This window comes from Hyperolius riggenbachi, chromosome 1 (genome assembly GCF_040937935.1).
Source record: "Hyperolius riggenbachi isolate aHypRig1 chromosome 1, aHypRig1.pri, whole genome shotgun sequence".
In the NCBI taxonomy this organism is placed as follows: Eukaryota; Metazoa; Chordata; class Amphibia; order Anura; family Hyperoliidae; genus Hyperolius; species Hyperolius riggenbachi.
In genome coordinates this window covers 253,140,688-253,160,179 of record NC_090646.1, presented here as the reverse complement: position 1 = coordinate 253,160,179, position 19,492 = coordinate 253,140,688, and the positions used below count along the sequence as shown (strand labels likewise).

General features: G+C 42.7%; 2 protein-coding genes across 4 annotated transcripts in view; both read right to left on the bottom strand.

The window, feature by feature from the left end:
* Window positions 1–19,492, bottom strand: part of LOC137504403 (soluble scavenger receptor cysteine-rich domain-containing protein SSC5D-like) — a 46,261-nt gene that overhangs the window by 17,453 nt on the left and 9,316 nt on the right. For all 3 annotated transcript variants that reach the window (XM_068232792.1, XM_068232784.1, XM_068232802.1), the window contains exons 2-6: window positions 18,885–18,951; window positions 18,762–18,797; window positions 18,634–18,672; window positions 15,502–15,771; window positions 13,999–14,043 (exon numbers count right to left, since the gene is read on the bottom strand). In XM_068232792.1, coding sequence (XP_068088893.1) covers window positions 13,999–14,043; window positions 15,502–15,771; window positions 18,634–18,672; window positions 18,762–18,797; window positions 18,885–18,938 — 444 coding nt within the window. In that variant the 5' untranslated portion in view covers window positions 18,939–18,951. The remainder of the gene's footprint in view (window positions 1–13,998; window positions 14,044–15,501; window positions 15,772–18,633; window positions 18,673–18,761; window positions 18,798–18,884; window positions 18,952–19,492) is intronic.
* Window positions 8,895–12,247, bottom strand: LOC137561619 (enamelin-like). Its single transcript, XM_068272934.1, has 2 exons — window positions 12,233–12,247; window positions 8,895–11,525 (listed from the first exon to the last, which is right to left on the bottom strand). Exons 1-2 carry the CDS (start codon window positions 12,245–12,247, stop codon window positions 8,895–8,897), a joined length of 2,646 nt encoding a protein of 881 aa, XP_068129035.1.

Here is a 19,492-nt window from a genome sequence, read left to right as displayed (position 1 = left end):
TATTTGTCTTGTGTTGAACTGCGAGGATTGCTTGTTTTTTGACAGAAGCCCAGTTTAACTGTAATGTCATAAAATATGTACATGTAAATCACTGTGAAAAATATTGGTGCTATGAATGAAGAATAATAACAACAAATGGTATAGATAGAATCTATGGAAGGTTGGCTTTCCTGTGAACCCACCTTGACATATTTTCGGTATATGTTGTTATATTTATTTTGAATACATGCGTAACTGTATTTATAGGCTAACCTTGTCAAATTTGCATACGCTAGTTAGCCTGGTTCTGTAGACTGTTAGCATGACGAATCAGCACGTATGTGTACATCACAGTCATTGTTTTTGCCATGTGCCCTTACTTTAAATATAACCATCTAATTTAAAACAGGAAGATGGCAATTACCAGTGAAGCAAATAAGATCTCAGCTGTATCAATCCCTGCCATGCACTAAGGAGGACCAACAGTCCAAATCAGGTGCATGTTGGGTTGATGTGGCTCTGTACATTTTAGAAGCTATAGGCTTGATATAGACCAGCGGTTCTGGATGTAAGCCTGGCTTCAGGGGTTCAAAGAGATAATTTGCATATTCAGTAGTGATGCATTGTGGGAGACCACAGTCGCTCACTAAAAGCTGAATTATTATCAATACCTTCTCTTCTAAAAAGGCAAACTACACTGAGCTGTATCAGTGGCCACTTTGCAGCACACTTGTACCTGACAAAACAGAGTTGTTTAGCTGAAGATAAAGAAAATATAAAGGTTCTAAAGGTGCGTACACACGCACTACTACAGAGAACGACTGGTCCATCAGACCCTCCCGCTGGGCGGTCGTTCTCCCGACAGTAGTGCGTGTGCACAGTCTGTCTGCAGACTGATAAGGCTGTAGTAGTGCGAGTGTACGCACCTTAAAGGTAGCCATATACTGGTCGATTTGCCATCAGATTCGACCAACAGATAGATCCCTCTCTGATCGAATCTGATCAGAGAGGGATCGTATGGCTGCCTTTACTGCAAACAGATTGTGAATCGATTTCAGCCTGAAACTGATTCACCATCTGCTGAGCTGCCGCTGTCGCCTCCCCCCCGGCATACATTACCTGAAGCCTGGTCCCGGGCATCTTCTCCGCATCGGCTCCCAGCTGGCATCTTCTCCGCATCAGTTTCCGCATTCCGGCATCCGGCATAACTTTCTGTCACTCCAGTGACAGCGGAAGTTCAAATAGAGCGCCCTCTATTTGTACTTCCGCTGTCACTGTAGTGACACAGGAAGTTATGCTGGATGCGGAAGGTGATGCGGAGAAGATGGGAGCCGGGAGGTGATGCGGAGAAGATGCCGGGAGCCAGCTTCAGGTAATGTATACCTGCGTCGGTCGTACGCCGCTAGCGATGCACTTCTTACCCGCGGCGATCGACGGTAATTTTCCGCACGGCGCGATCGACGGGACCGATCTATTTCGGGCCAAAATAGATCGAAAATTAGCGTGTTGCGTGAACGATTTGACAGCAGATTCGATCCCAGTGATCGAATCTGCTGTCAATCGGCGGGTAATCGGCCTAGTGTATGGCCAGCTTAAGGGCTGAACATTAGCCTGTAATAAATCTTAATTATTAAATCCATTGTTCTCTAAAGATAATTACATTACTGAAACCAAAACTTAACCTCCTTAGCGGTAACCGTGTGCTGGACACGGGGTAAGCCGCCGGAGGGTGCCGCTCAGGCCCTGCTGGGCCGATTTGCATCATTTTTTTTTTCAAACAAGCAGCTAGCACTTTGCTAGCTGCGTATTTTTTGCAATCGCCGCCGCCGATGCGCCGCCACCCGCCGCGATACATGCCCCCCCCCCCCCCGCATACCCCTTGCGCAGCCGGGCCAATCGGCGGCAGGCTGCGCTATGGGGTGGATCGGGATTCCCTGTGACGTCGATGACATCACTCCGTTCGTCGCCAAGGCGACGGGGGAAGCCCTCAAGGAAATCCTGTTCAGAATGGGATTTCCTTATGGGCAAGCGGCGCCGGCGGCGATCAGAGGGGACGGGCGGACGCCGCGGGGAGGGGGGAAGCATGTAGCTAGCGCTAGGCTAGCTACATGCTAAAAAAAAAAAAAAGTGAGAAAAACCCTCCCGCAGCCGCACCATTCATACCGCCAGGGAGGTTAAAGTGAACCTCCGGACTAAAAATCTACTAAGCAGAACTGAAAAGGCTAGATGTTTCCTTAAAGTGAACCTCCAGACTAAAAATCGACTCAGCAGCACTGAAAAGGCCTCTTGTTTCTTTAACAGTTTCACAGCATCAGAACTTTGTTTCTCTTATACAAGCCTCATTTTTAGCTGCACAGAAGAAAACTGCCCGGGCAGTTTTCCCCTTCTGCTGTGCGAAGCATGATGGGATTTCTGATGATGTTGTTCTCGTTCTACTGTTTTGGTGCAATTTTTTTTTTTACATTTTGAATTTGACATTTGAAGCCTAGTGTGTGCAGCTGGAAGGGGTTATCAGGACACAGGACAGTTGGAACTGTGTCTCATGCTCCCTGTCACCTCCTTTCAACCAAAAAGATGGCTGCCCCCATGACAAAGATGGCAGCCCCCATGAATCACAAACATTTGCCTGTTCTTTTAAAACAGGGTGGGTAAGAGATTCTATTACCTATCTATTCTAATTAACATAACTAATGTAACTTAATAACAGTATGTTTGTTTAGGCTGAAGTTCCCCTTTAACAGTTTCACAGCATCAGAACTTTGTTTTTCTTACCAAAGCATCATTTTTAGCTGCATTTTTAGCTAAGCTCCACCCATCAAAGCAAACTGCCCTGGCTTTTTTTCCCTGATGCTGTGAAAAGCATGATGGGATTTCCTATGTTGTTATTCATGTTGCCTAGCAATTGGGAGGGGTGATCAGCACACAGGACAGTTGGAACTGTGTCTCATGCTCCCTGTCCCCTCCTTTCAACCGAAAAGATGGCTGCCCTCATGAAATTAAACATTAGCCTGCTCTTTTAAAACAGGGTGGGTAAGAGATTATATTACCTATATATTTTAATTAACATAACTAATGTAACTGACAGTATGTTTGTTTAGGCTGAAGTTCCTCTTTAACATAGAAATAAGCACAAATATTTTTGGATGTTGTGCATTTATTAGTGAATAATAGTATCAACTCAAAACCACCTTGAATAAAATATAATTATAAAATAAAGAGCATTTTTTTAACAGTTAATGAATGACAAGTACTGGGTGCAAGGTCAGTTCTCTGATGAAGCAAGGTGAAACATTTGCATCAGGTGCAGAGATTACAGGGGCAGCATTTTGTACTGTGTTTACACTTACAGCAGGAGAGCGAGGTGAAAAGTTCATCATTGGGGAAAGCGGCTTGTTGTGCTGTGTGGGGATTCTAACAGTGAGTGAGGAGGGGGGAGGCAGGAGAGCAGCAGTGTCTCATTTGACTTGCACAGCAGAAGGGGAGGTGGTGGCACTGCTGTCCTGACTGAGGAGGAATGGAGTGGCTGAGAGTAAGCAGTTTATTTAGCACAGACTTACAGCCAGCCAGTGTGTTATTGTGTTGAACTGCAGCATGTCATGTGAGAACATTAACCGAAGCAGAGTAAATTGTTGGGTGTTGTGCGACCATTCCAAATCGGGAGGGGGTTCACATCATAACAAGTTTGCCTGAGGCAGCAAAAAGTCTAGAACCAGCCCTGACTGGGTGAATTATACACCCACTCTTACAGCCTAGTGCCAACCAGAGATTTTTATGGGGGGCTTAAAATGGCAAGAAAGGTTAGGACCCACTGCTAAGTTCTTTTTGTCTAGAGCAGGGTCTCTCAACTCAGTCCTCAAGTACCCCCAATAGCTCTGCTGAGACCCTAATAACCACACCTGTGAATGTGGTTTTCTGCAAAACATGCACTGTTGGGGAATACTTGAGGACTACTGAGGTGAGAAACCCTGATCTAGACCCACATCCAGGTGAATTGCACAATTTTCTATCACTGCAAGTGAGAGGAATACTCCCCAATGCGAAGACAAACAGTAATAACAAAATCACACTGGTCCCTGTAGATATTATCTTTTATCTGGTGCATAATTATGATTATGTTTTATGTTACTTGTTTATAATACTCAGCGGTGTTTATTTCTGTCTCATGTCAATGCATGTTCCTAATCAGAGAAAAGTGTTGAACAGAAGCCCCACTGGCTTGAGCTGAGAAAGTGGCAAAAAAAAAAAACCCTTTGGGAGTAATATTCACTGTGCTCTCCACTCTGTACATAAATGTTCATCATCACTATCACAGTGGTGAAAAAATGGTCTGAATGTATATTTACCATTTTTGGCAAACAGGTTGGTTTGCCTTTTTGTATATATGGCAACATTCACAAATTTGGTGAAGAATGAAGGAAAACTGAAAAGTGTTGAAAAAAAAGAGGAATGGCATTATTTACATTTAAAAAAAATAGTGGAAAAAAGGCTGTAATTCTTTTTTTTTTTTTTTTTTTTTTTTTTTTTTTTTGTGTGCCACAAATGCAGAATCAATCACTTGATCTTTGTTTTATACGTTTTTTTTTCCTCAGAATACATAAGGGTTTCTGTGAATGCCACAAAAGCTACTGTGGAAATCTAGAGCTTAGATAGACAGTTGCCTCAACTGTACACTCATTTTTCTGCAGCGTGACTAATAAGTGGATCTTGTTCACATTTAGTCAATTCCAATTACAGAGCATCAGGAAGTTGGATGTTCTTCAATTCTATCTGGTTTACTGAAGACTTAGCCGAAACTATGACAAACTCATCACAGCCTTTATTTCCTGCCTGGAAGCTTAGGCTTGTCTAATAAAACCAACGAAAGGTGATGCATAACCTTTTCAAAGGGATTGTTGGATAGTTGTGTTATTGTTCTTCAGGAGAAATGTGGAACGGGTAAACATAGAAAATTTTATTTTTTATTTTTACAAGAAGTCATGACTCATGAGACTTTGATTTGCTGTCATGCAATAACTCCGTATGTACTGAAATGCAGGACTCTCATTTGTGTCAGTAATGGTTATATAATAGTACTGAAAGTCAGTCCAACCAAAACTGGTACGTTACCAATAGGGAGATGGTGATGAGTTCAATGATAGGAAGAAAAGTGATGCACAAGATTTGAAAGTGTTAAGGCATGTACACACATGTGATAACCGTCAACCTAAGTGACCAATAATGACCGATTCATCTGGCAATTGTTCTGTGTGTACAGTGGCTTCCGATCGATCCTGCTCGGGAGGTGGGGCTCATTAAGGATCCCTCGTGCTGGATCCTTAATGGACCCTGATGCCCAACCAAAAATTATCTCTGCCATGTGCCGATCGTCGTCTCTTCACTCTTTCCATAGCAATAGAACACATCGTTAGCCTGAATGCTAGCAATGTGTCTGTATAGCATCGATCTCCAAATTGTCACCCAAGGGATTTTTTCATGATCCCAGCCAGGCCACAATTCTTGCATGTGTGTACTCAGCTGTAGTGTACATATAGTTAATTGTGTATACAGAGTCCTAAATAGTGCCCTTATCAATAATGCAATTTACTTGCAATTTTAAAAATAAACCATTTTTATTTCAAAATTCTAATATGTCAACCCTAATGTGTACAGCATAGATTTCAGTGTGTGCTGATTCCTGTTGTTCCCACTGCTTTATACAGTAAGTACCCCCTCATCCCATCCCAGCTTTTAAATTGATCCTCTCTTTACCCTTTATTATCTATGTGCAGATGTTATCAGCACTTCATCAAACACTGAGTATTGGAGTACATACTAATAATACATCATTTTTGTAAAACAGAGCTAAAATCAGTAATGCAGGTACTGCATGAACGATCAGGTCCTCATTTTCGGTTTTAGTAAGCACACTTCACGTTAACACTTCATTTCAGAATACTCTGAAATAGAATATGAGGCTATAACTAGGGACATAACATACACCATTGCGCTATGTTAGATTTTTTCCATTCTAGTGGTGGCTGATAACCTGCCAATCCTACCGTATGGCAGAAACAGCCCAGATCTTGGAAATGACAAATCATTTAGAAGACTGAGTAGGGAACAGATTATAAAGTTTGCCAGGACCAGGTATGGCCAAGAGAGGATTTTATTCAAGGTTTCTCTATCTAATAAAATATCTAAAAACCTTCATCAACCCCTTATATATCTTATCCCAAGCATCCAAAGGGTTAGGCTAATCATAATCAGTCTCCCATGTATTACTGGAAGCAGTTTATCCATGTATAATACATCAAGCATTTGGTAACACAAGGAAAAGAAATAACTGATCAGCCCCGAGGAGTATTTTTCATAATATTTTAGTCGTGGAAACTCTAGTGAACTTCTGGACTTCAAGGCAAAAAATACTTTATTTGTACCACTTCTCCATCTCAATCAATAGCTGATACCCCCTTTCCCATGAGAAATCTTTTTCTTTTCTCAAACAGATAATCAGGGGGCTCTGTATGGCTGATATTGCGGTGAAACCCCTCCCACAGTGTGATGTCAGTGATGCATACAGTGATGCATACAGTGGTGTGACACATATAAAGAAACATACAATGGTGTAACACATACAATGAAGCACACAGTGGTGTGACACATACAGTGAAGCATACAGTAATGCAAAGTATGCTTCACTCTGGCCTACTACCCCTCACAAGTGCTCTAAACCAGGGGTCCCCAACCTTTTCCGGCCCGGGGACCACTTTCTGACCAAATTTTTCTCCGGGGCCCGGGGGGGGTTTCAATTGCGCGTGCGACCTAGTGGACAGTGTCGTGCGCAGCGGGTTACGGGGGGGGGGGGGGGCTGGGGTGCGACGGCATAGCTAGCATAGTTGCCCCAGTATAGGGAGTTTAGTTGCCCCAGTATAGCTAGTATAGTGACCAGTATAGCTAATATATTGTCCAGTATGGGTAGGTAGTGCCTCAGCATAGCTAGTATAGTGCCCAGCATGGCTAGTATAGTGCCCAGCATGGCTAGTATAGTGCCCAGCATGGCTAGTATAGTGCCCCAGCATGGCTAGTATAGTGCCCCAGCATGGCTAGTATAGTGCCCAGCTATAGCTAGTAAAGTGCCCAGTCTGTCATCAGGCGCCGCTCTCCTTCATCCAGCATCTCCGATAACATCAGCAAAGACGCCCTGCTGTAGGAGGGAAGGAGGCGGGGAAGCGGTTTCCACCGCTCATAAGGTAACAGGAGTGGCGGCGCGGGGGGGGGGGGGGGGGGCAGGAGTTGGGAGATGACAGACCCGCCGCAGCCCAGCTGGAAACTGCCAACGGACCGGCAGTGGGCCGCGGCCCGGTGGTTGGGGACCCCCGCTCTAAACCCACATCTGAACTCTGGTCCCCTACCTTTTGTGTCCTTACCTCTCCCTCTAGATTGTAAGCCTTTGGGCAGGGTCCTCCTCCTTTTGTGTCCTACCTGATCATGCACCTCCATTACTGTGAACCCCCCATGCTATGCATCTGAGTGAACCTAACTTGCCTAATCTCCATGCTCCCCTCCAGTGACTAAGCATTACCTTGTACTCATACTGTGCTGCATGATCTGGTCTTTCTTGTATTCAGGTATTGTCATTTTGCTGTATGTCACCCCTAAATATTGTATGTATCCCTATTTATTGTCCAGCGCTGCGTAATATGTTGGCGCTTTATAAATACAATAAATAAATAAATAAAATAAACTGTTAATGCAAATGATATGTGGTACAACACTGAATACATCGCATTAATGCAACAGATTCCAAAGCACCGTACTGCTAACGTGTCGAATTAAACATACCATTACAATATAATTGCATCACGTTAGCAATGGGATTATATGTCTGACACAACACACCACATCACCCTACTATGAACGTAGCCTGAATCCTGACTATTTGCTTAACCACTTAACGACCACCTAACGCCGATCGCAGTGGTGTTTCCATGGAAATGGACGCTCGTTCGAGGGTGTTTCCATGAACAGCCTGCGAGCCTCTGATTGCGGCTCGCAGGCTAATTGTAAACACGCGGGGAAGAAATCCCCGGTGTTTACATCATACGGCGCGTACGGCGCAGCAGCGCCGTAAAGGAGATCGGCGATCCCCGGCCTCTGATTGGCCGGGGATTGCCGGAATCTGATAGGCTGAAGCCTATCAGAGGCGGTACAGGATGGATCGCCCGTAGAGAGAAGGAGAGGGAGGGCAGAATAGCGCTGCGGAGGGGGGCTTTGAGGAGCCCTCCCCGCAAGGCACAAGTAGCCGGCGGCGATCAGACCCCCTCCAGCAGGACATCCCCCTAGTGGGGAAAAAAAGGGGGGGGGGAGTCTGATCGCCCTGCAGCAAACACGATCTGTGCTGGGGGCTGAAGAGCCCACCGAGCACAGCGCAGGGAAAAATCCCCTGGTACTTAAGTGGTTAAGCAAGTGCTCAACTCTTACTCCAGTTCTCTTCTTTGCAGCTGTCTTTATGAAATAACTCCTGTGTGTGTGGTAATCCCTGATAAGAGATATTTGATTTGTATTATTTTTGCTTCACTACACATGACAGTTTAATGGCCTGATCCAGCCTGTTTTGGTGATTTCAGAAGAGGTATTTAGGATTCCCTGATCTGTATAGACACTATATCACTGTCAAACAGGTAAATTGGATTTTCTAGGCTTATTGTTGCTGTTTTCCCAGTTCTAAGGGTCTGTGCAGTGGGAATACAGGTAATATAAGACCACAGCTTTTGCACACAAATCTTACAGGTGACCATTCAGTAGACAGATCTCATTATTGCCATTTCATGTATGTATGCATTATTCATATATCCACGTTAATCTGCAATCTCTGATTGGTTGCCATGGTAGTCCACATCAACCTTTGCTTACATTATTAAATAAAGTATGGTAAATTATTTGTTGAGAATTAAACAGTCTGGTGTATTGCGCCCTGGATCACTGCCTGCCATGTGAGGTACTGATGATCCATCATGCATTCCGACTCCTGGTTCTTCGTTGGGAACGTTATGCTTTAGAGTGAAGGCATCTGGTATATTTCTATTATCTAAACTTGCTGGTGTATCAGCCACATGCATTTGAGTATCACGGGGACATGTCAGTATTTGTAGTAATTTTCCTGTTCCTTTGTTTGTTCTCACATCATTGTCCCTAGGAAGTTGCTCATTGTGGTGGACATTTTTCGGTGGTGGTATTTCTGCCTTTTCTTTGCCAACAAATGTTTTTTTCTGCGAGCTCAGTACTTCCTGCTGAGACGGGAGATAATTATCACCACGAGTCCCACATGGTCCTGCAGGAAATGCATTGAAGCTTTCATTTGGATACTCTATATTTTGATCATCACATGTTTCTGCTGGATGTGGCATCCCCCTTGATTCACTTCTAAAATTCAGTGGATTTTCACGAGTATTTGTAGCATTACAATTTGCTATCATAGAGCGACAAGGTTGGTTGAAATCAGTTTTTGGGGCATCTCCTACATTTCGTGTGTGTTGTCTGTGTGCTCTGTCCTGGTTTGGCACTAGTTCATTATACTCCTTTAAGCTAAGTCTAAATTCAGGAATATTGTCTACTGTTCTTGAAGGACTTCCTTGATCCACATGCGCAAGTTTGCAACAAAGGTATAGCAAAGAGTTAGTAAGTTCTCTTCCTGGATCTTCTAGAAAGGGCAAAGAACACATATAGTATCTCTGGTTTTCATAGTCCCTTATTATTTCTCTCTGATAGGGCAGATGGACTCTCATACCAGAAGGATAACTGTCATATCTGAAAAGCTGCTTGTGTCCTGATGTCTCTTTTTGTGGGTTATAACCCCAGGAAGGTACCTCAGGAATTGTTACTAGTTGCACATGAATGGGGTTATTTTGTTTCAGGTGCATGTCTTCCCCATTTATATTCTGAATAGTTTCCACTGGGTCAAATGGTCTGCTTCCAGTGTGCTGCATATTTTTTAAAAATGTTTGAGGATTAGTGTCATAGTCTGTATAAGGACCAGCATGATCCAAAGTACTGAACGGTTTCTGGGAGCCTAAGTTTGTTTCTCTGAACCGATATGAAGGCCCTTTTACAGACAACTGTACTTGCTCTTGGGTTTTTGGAAGCTCAGGTTTAGAAACTAGCAAGACATGTCTTTGATTGTTTGGATGCCTATCATAGTCATTGGCGTACAAGTCCTTCCTACTGTAGTCTGCTGACGGAATTTGGAATTGAGGGTTTGGTGAAGGCCCAAGGCGTCTGTATGGCTGAGGCTGCATATTTTCAATCATCGGGGTTGTAGTAAATTCATTCCCTTGCCAAGGATGGTTTTCAGGCTGAGAAGTAGTGCTTGCTGTACCATAAAGTTCTTCTTCTATAAAAATGTTATTTTCTTTTGGAACAGTTATATATTGTGTATTTTCTTTTTGTTCTGGCTGATTTTCCCACAGATTTTGCTTCTGGCTATTATAAGTATTTGCTGCCTCTGCATCTGAAGGGAAAGTGCTTATTAGATAAATAACCTCTGCAGGTTCTCCTAGCCCTTCCCTTCCAATCGAAATTTGTCTATTGCGCCACGTGTTACCTGAATCCTGAGTTCCACTTGGTAGATAGGGACCTTCATTTCCCACAACTGTATCAGTGTTGTGATTCATGGATGTACTTTTTATGTGATAAATATTGTTGCTTTGACCTGTGTCACTGCGTATTGGTTGATGTTCACTTAAAAATATTCCTCTGGGAATGTTTTGCTCTAGTCTTTCATCAGCAACTGGATATCTTGAATACTGGGAAAAATGTTCCTTATACTGTGGTTGGACAACAATAATGTTATGATCAGGGACATTATTTCTGTTTACTGGACGAACTAAATGTTCTGTTCCATGAGAAGGATCCACAAGTTTTGGGAAATCGCCTCGGACCCCTGCATTGTAACTATTATATTTTTGAGCTTGTTGAATTCTAGGAATGTTCAGTTTAGGATCAGGAGTAACAGCTCTACCTACGTTTACTGGTTGGAAAGCTACTCTACCAGAAATTCTATTTCCATGAGTTGGAGATGATCCTCCAGAAATCACCCTTGGATGTTGAGGTATGAAAGATGGTTTATTTATTAAGTGATCGGAGGGTTGGATGTTACTTGGATTGCCTCCACGGGCTGTTAACACTCTGTTACCTGTATAATAGCGCTGTTTTTCCAGAAAATGATTGTGGTGAGATGGTTGTGGTGGACCACGTAATATTCGGACTTGTCTTCCATTAATTGAAGGTATCATGAATTCATCTTTTGGAACCGTGTTGTGTCCAGGGAATCTTATGTTGGGACTTTGTGGAATATCTCCCACCAGACTTTCATTCTGTACTGTACTGTTTGCTAAACCATGATCTACTGTTGTTGAATTTGTGTCTACAGTTGAAGTATTGGTAGATTCTGTAATTGGAGGTTCAGGTTTTGGTGGATCTTTTTCTTTAGGACCTTCTTCATCTTCATTTGCTTCCTCAGAGTTATATGGAGGTCTACCACCAAATCCAAGAAACCCAAAATAATTGCCCTGTGAAAAGACCAATATCCAGAAAGAGTCAAGTTTGTTTTGGAAAACCTACACATTTTAATTGCATTCACTTTTTTTCTTTTTAAAGGGATCCTTTAGTGGATTTTTGTACTTTTGGACAAGTACCTTAGTAGCACTAGCTGCTGTCATGAATGTTAATAATAATTACCAATATTCTACTATTGGAAATAGTAAAATGTTGGTATTATTACATTTAATGCTGCCCCACCACAGTTGCATGTACAATACAATACAGGATTCCTTTTCACCAATAACACTTAGTACTTTTATCCAGTTAAACTTCTAGTCCAACCAAAAACATTGGACAAAAGTCAAACATACTGGCCAAAACTGGGAAGACTGTATATATGCCCAGGTTTTAGAAGGTTTCATTCACAAACTTACACAAATATTCAGATTAAATTTGATCCTTTTACAATTACACTTCTATTTCCTGGAGAATACACCATAATGGTCTACAAGCTATTGAGGACAGCCAGTATATAGTAGTGGCTGGGGAAGGTCACAATAAAATCAAAGGTGCCTATTTATGAAGGAAAGAATAAAATCAAGTCTTCAAAATGTTTTGAAGAAGGTTTTTTTCACCATATTTATCAAATAAAGGAACTGGCTGGTGAAAGAGACAAAAATAAATATTGGAAACATTCTAAGCTGGTGGCAAGGAGAAGCTATAGCCTCAGAAATACCCATTTGACTACCATTGCGACCTGCAGTACTGGAGGGACTTGTATCTGGAAATAAGCTCAACTGAAATACATTGAAATATGAAACAAAAGGGCAATATGGACAGGGAGAGGCTAAACGAAAATCCATTTAAATCCATTGAAATGCTGCAAAAGTGGCAGAAAACGGGGAAAAAGTGTCTCTACTCTTTAACCACTTCACCTGGGCGGGATTTTCCCTTTCAAAAAACAGAGCAATTTTCACCCGTCAGCGCTCCTAATCACTGAGTCAGCAGCCAATGATCATTGGCTCCTCACCGAGATGCAGAAGCTCTGCTGTCACTGAGACAGCAGAGCAAGTGGGCTGCAGTGTTGTTGGATTATCGAGAACGATGGGAGCGGCAGTAGTGTTCGAACGCAGAAGTTGAAATCTACACCCTGGCAGGAATAAGTGGGCATGTAATTCAACTACGGCCGTCCGGAAGAGGTTAACTACTGGACGACTGCTCCACGCCAATGGGCGTGGCCGCGGCGGCAGCCCAAGGACCGCCTAATGCCAATTGGCATCAAGTCCTGGGGCTGCAGTTTGCAGGGCATCACGCGCAGGCTGCGTGCGCATCTCCTGCTTGGGGGGCGGAGCTCCGCCCTGCCTTCAGTCTTGCCGCTCGGGAGACTGTTAGACGGCGAAACTGCCATCTTTTTATTAGTACAGTGCTGCAATCAGCAGCAGCGCTGTACTGGGGACAGCCGTGTCACACGGCTGTCCCTCTGGGGCACTTGAGAGCGATCGGCTCTCATAGGCAGAAGCCTATGAGAGCCGATCGCCAGGATTGGCCAGCTGGGGGGTGGGAGGGGTTTTTGAAAAAAAACAAAAAAACTAAGAAAGCTAAATTTATTAATAAAAATGTCATGTAAATATTTACTTAAAAAAAATAAACACTGTGGGGGGATCAGACCCCACCAACAGGAAGCTCTGTTGGTGGGGAGAAAAGGGGGGAGGGAATCACTTGTGTGCTGAGTTGTGCGACCCTGCAGCTATGCCTTAAAGCTGAAGTGGTCAATTATGTAAAAATTGGCCTGGTCTTTAGGGGGGTTTAACACTGCGGTCTTCAAGTGGTTAAAGAGTCATTTGTTTACAACATAAATCACGCTTCACCAATATCTTAAGTTCATTACATTATAAAAAATTATCACAATTTAAGAAAGAAGAATCAACTTTTCAGTTTTCCCCGCCTTGATGGTAATGTTAAGGCAACATTCACAGTGGTGGGCTGCAGCGTGGTGTAATGGTTGTTTTTAATGCAGCTTATTGCGTGGCAAAGCACCACCTAAGTAATGTTCATAGTTCAGTGGGTGCATTGGGGTATAACTGGTTGCGTTATGGTAACACACTGCATGCAACAGTAAAAGTGAAGCATACTTTTTATTGACTTTATGTTTCACTGTACCTGATGCAACACACAGATAACATGCAGTGACACAGTCTCTTTGCATTGCGTTCCTGCTGTCTCAGGGAACACAATAGCCACTATGAATATGGCCTAATAATTTTCTCACATCAGTGGTAAAATTGCCAGTTCTCATCTTTAAATTACTTTTTTTTTTATCCGTACTTCATTATACTGTAGACCTTAAATGATGTGATGTCTACATAGGTAAATATAAATCTGCACTATATTATTGTATGCAGGCATCAGATCAAGGCAATAAGAAGGTCAGTGGAGCATAACACATTTTCTTTGATTTCTTTAAATCAACAATAAATAATCAATAAGCATTTTTCAACACACCTGGGGCCAGAATGGGTTCATTGGGTTTGCAAATGGAGGGAACATCTGAAAACAATGACATACACATTTTAGGTCTTAGTATATAATAATCTACAAACATTGCATGAATCTACCTATTACTGGCCAGAAGAATCTACAATTTACTGCATGGGGAAGTACCATATTATTCATCATATAAGACACTCCAGACTATAAGACGCACCTGGGTTTAGAGGGCAAAACCCCGGGGGGGGGGGGGGGATATATATATATAAACCTGGTGCATCTTGTAGATGTTCTTCCCCAATTATTGTGTCCCCTTGTACCTCATGTGTCCTCCTGTGTCCCCATGTGTCCTCCTGTGTCTCCTTCTGTCTGTCCGTGTGTGTCCTCCTCTGCCCCCCCCCCCCCCCATGTGTCCTAATTTCCCCCCCTGTGTGTCCTCCTCTGTCCCAGTTTGTCGTCCTCTGCCCCCTCTATTTGCTCCTCTGCCCCGCACCTCCCCATGTATAAGTATATGCAGTGGGAGCACATCTCATCCAATCCATCGGCTCCAGTGGCGATCAGAGACCACTCCTCCCTCCCTCCCGGCTCCCCTTGTGCTGAGTTCTGCTAATGGCATCATCAGCAGAAGCCGTCACTAGGGGAGCAGTGAGGGAGAGCAGATGTCTCTGATCACCGCTGGAGCCGGTGGATTAGATGAGCCGTGCTGCTACTGCATATACCTGCCTGCCTTATAGCCTTCAGCTTCCTCCAAGCATATAAGAAATGAATTATGTTGTGTGGGTTTGAATTACAGTATATTAATGTATTCTGCTGAAGTGATGCTGTACTACAAATAAAACTAATAGTAAACAAAAGAAGAAAACACAGGCAACAACAGTGAGCCCGATTTGGTGCAGTATGTTACTGGGTTGACGTGGGCACCCCATGGCATGGGGTGAAACTAATAAGCAAGAATAAAGACTAGGGAGGCACCCAAGGTGAACATACAATTGTTAAAGTATGCAGTATGAAATGAAAGGCAAGTGTGGGCCTTTCAATAAGAAGCTGGGCGTAAAGTTATGTTAAAATTGCACAGACTACGCATTTCACAGCAGCTTCTTCAGGTCAATAAAAAGTGCCTTAAATGATAAAACATGAAGCTCACTACATATATGGATTATTTATGCAGGTGTGTATGGATACATCTTAGAGAACACATTGTAGTGTGTTGAGACTGTATGTGTAGAGGTATGATGAGTACTTACCGTCATGTTTTATCCTTCAAGACTCTTTTTATTGACCTGAAGAAGTGGCAATGAGCTGTGAAGTGAGTAGTCTATGTGTAATTTTGAATAAAAGTCTGAACTTTACATCTAGCTTTTTTACTGAAAAGTAAGGCCCACATTTGCATTTAATTTTATACTGTTTTTAACTTTTTTATGTTCACCTTGGGCGCCTCCCTATTCCTTTTCTGTGCTATAAATGTTTCCCTGTGATTCATAGTTATCTAAATAGAACCCAGACTGTTAAGTTGCGTACCTGTGGAATCTGAAGATCAGGTGCGGTAGGTAGTTGTAGAGGCTGTTTCGTTACATGCTGATAGTTGGGCTGTGGCAGGGGAAGAGATGGTTGCCTTGGAAACTGCTGCTGCATCTGGTGTCCTGGCGGTTGATAGGCTGGAGTCTCTTTATTAGTCTGCGGCAGTTGTGGCTGCCATGGGACTGGTTTCCGGGACAAAGCTTGCTGCATCTGGACCAACTGTGAGTAATTGGGAAGGCCATATCCATACATAGGACCAAGAGGAGGCATCTAAAACATCATGCATACTTATTAGTTTTCAAGACAATTTTCAAGAACAGATGTTTATTTGCTGATATTTCAACACTTATGGAGGCCATACATGGTACAATTTTTTCATACAATCTTACTATTTCTATGTAGTATAAGGGTAAATTAAGTGAATATACTGAAAGGATAATTTAGGCAGTTCCCTTATATTACATAGAAATGGTAAGATTGTATGAAAAAATTGTACCATGTATGGCCACCATTAATGTGATTTGCCTTCTTAAAACAAGGAATTCGCAATAATTCAGCTTTAAGTGAACATCGGTGGTTGCCCATAATGCACCGCTAATGAATATGCAAATTCTCTTTATGCCCCTAAAGCCAGGCTTACATCCAGAGCCACTGGTGTACAGCAAGCCTATAGCTTTACATTTTACACAGCCACACCAGCCTGTTTCGGACTTATGGTCTTCCTCAGTGCATGGCAGGGATTGATATGACTCTATGGGATAGGGCTTGGACCAGTATAACACAGTAACCAAGCACCTCAAGGTGACCCAAAACCGCTAGGAAATTATAGGGGACTAAAAGTCAGAGTTTATAGAATAAATAAATAGTTTGAGCCTCCCCAGACTTCAAACACAGGCTTTTCATGCATCCATCAAACTTCAAACTAAAAGCATATGAGGATGTCTTAATATGTCTTTAAGGATTGCTTCATATTATTTTGTGTCTATTTATAAACAGTCTATCTAAAATCCTGACATGCACACAAAGGGTTCGATTCACAAAGCGGTGCTAACCCAGTTAGAGACTTTAGGCGTGATAACCATTGCACCACGCTGGTGAAAAGCCAGTTTAGGCGTGATAAGTTTAGGTGTGATAAGTTTAGGTGTGATAAGTTTAGGCATGCTAAGTTTAGATAAGTGTAGATAGCGTGCAAAGTGCCGCACGCAAAGCAGCGCCATTAAACTCTATGCGAAGTGCACCAGACTTTGCTAGCGCAAAACTTTTGATCAGCTGTGCACTGCGGTGCTATCGCAGTTGGTGCTTAAACTTATCATGCCTAAACTTATCACACCTAAACTTATCATGCCTAAACTTATCACACCTAAACTTATCATGCCTAAACTTATCACACCTAAATTTATCACACCTAAACTTATCATGCCTAAACTGAGTTTAGGCGTGATAAAGGGCTTTTCACCAGCGTGCTGTTAGCACCGCTTTGTGAATCAGGCCCAAAGATTGCATTGAGCGTTTCCTGAAAGCAAAGACTACATGTTTGTGCCAGTTTCATCCTTCAAAGTTTGTACTTATTTTAGAAACAGTTTGCAGGTGATACACAAGTGCCAAGCTGTTCACACTGAGGTGAGCTGTTGGCAAAAGAATGAATACAACTGAATTTAATAACCTCTACATATAATTTGGGGCTATCCATTTGTCTGATGCCTCCTTGCGCTCACAGTTCCTTCTCAGGGGACAGAGTACATCGGAGTGATTACACCATTTTACACAATAAAAGCCATCCTTGCATTTCTTTTTTGTAGAGCGAAAATGTACATAGTTGGATGTGTCTAACGCATGAATAACAAAAGGTCAATTTTTTAACCTTTAAATCATAAAGCCTTCTCAAAAGCCATGTCCAGCTATGGGAAGGTGGCATCCATATCATTGTACTCTGGGAATATTTTGCCACCAGTAAAGCAATTTAAAGGGAAACTGAAGAGGGAGGGATATGGAGGCTGCCATATTTATTTCCTTTTAATTGATACCAGTTGCCTGGCTGTCCTGCTGCTCCTCTGCCTCTAAAACTTTTATCCATAGACCCTGAACAAGCATGCAGCAGATCAGATGTTTCTGACATTATTGTCAGATCTGACAAGATTAGCTTCATGCTTGTTTCTGGTGTTATTCAGACACTACTGCAGCCAAATAGACCATCAAGGCTGCCAGACAACTGGTATTGTTTAACCACTTCACCCCAAGGCGGTTTTTACCCTAACGGACAAGAGTGATTTTCAGTGCTCATCCCTTTCATTTGCCAATAGCTTAATCACTACTAATCACAATGAAATGATCTATATCTTGTTTTTTACACCACCAATTGGGCTTTTTGGGGTTGATATTTGTTTTCAGTAATTACTTTATTTTCTATGCATTTTAAAGGGGAAAACAAGGAAAAAATCCAATTTCATCCCCTATATTTTTAATATAAACACTGCTACTGTACATAAAACCCACACATTTTATCTGTCTATTTGTCCTGGCTATCACAAGATTTTAATTATGTCCCTAGTACAAAGTATGATGACAATATAGTATTTGGAAATAAAGGTGTATTTTTTTTTGGGTGCTTTTTTACAGGAATGCACATGCACGTGTGCGCACATGCACACGGGAGCACGCACAGCAGCAGCAGCAGTGCATGACAGTTTAAAATGTCCTGGAGCCATTAAGAGGCTCCAGCAGGACGTTTTAATACACCTGCATGTCACGCAAGTGGTTAAAAAGAAATAAATATGCAGGCCTCCATATTCTTCTCACTTCAGTTGTCCTTTAAAGCGGGATTGACAGCCACAAAATCAAATTCCATTTAAACACTGCACTGTGTTTATAATTCTGCCAGGAATCTCACCCTGCATGCAAGCTTTTCCATCGATTCAGAAATGTCGCTGCTGTAATAATCTTATTTCAGTGTACCAAGCTCTATTCTCTCGCCACTGCTGAAAGAAAGTGAGAGAGGGAAGTTTGTCATCTCCCCTCCCACATTCCTGCTCCTCTCTGATTGGGCTGAGTGATAGACTGAGGCTGATATCTGATGCTTTGCTCACACGTGGTGTTCATTCAGACTCACTTTAAACTCACATTGTTTATTTTTACCTGTAAATTTAAATGGTTGTATGGCCCATAAGGTTGTCCCTGAAATATATAATATTAGTATAGCATTATTATAGTGTTTCAAATAAAGCCACTATTGTTGTTGTTAGTGTTTTGTATAATTTTCTTACCTCTTCACTGTTGCTGCCTCTGTATGGGAATGGCATCTGTTGGAGAATAATATATTTTTTTAAATCATAAATTGAAATATTGAGTAGTAAAGGTAAAGATACATGCAAAGTTAGGTAACTTACTGGAATAGCAGCAGCAGACTGGAGAAGGAAAATGAACAGTAAAAAAGGGGTCATCTTTTTGTCATCTCTAAAGAAAAAAAATTGGTAGTTACTATAGCAAATATGTAAGTATTTTGAAAAACAACCAGGACAGTCATTGCCTACCATTATTAGATGTGCTTTATACTTACCTGTTCCATCCTATTGAGCTCCTTCAGTAGTAAGGACAATAGTGTCTCTAGCATTCGGCAGAAGCAATATTAGTAAATGAGTGCCACAGCACTTTAACCACTTCCCGACCGCCCACTACACAGGGGCGGCGGGGAAGTGGAGCCCTGCAGGACGGCCTCACCCACAGAGGCGGCGGTCCATTTAAGGGCATGGGCGGAGCGATCGCGTCATCCGTGACGCGATCCTCCGCCGGCGCCTGTCACCGCTCGCTCGCCGCAACATCCCGCCGGCTATACGGAAGCGCCGGCGGGATGTTAACCCCGCGATCGCCGCATACAAAGTGTATAATACACTTTGTAATGTTTACAAAGTGTATTATACAGGCTGCCTCCTGCCCTGGTGGTCCCAGTGTCCGAGGGACCACCAGGGCAGGCTGCAGCCACCCTAGTCTGCACCCA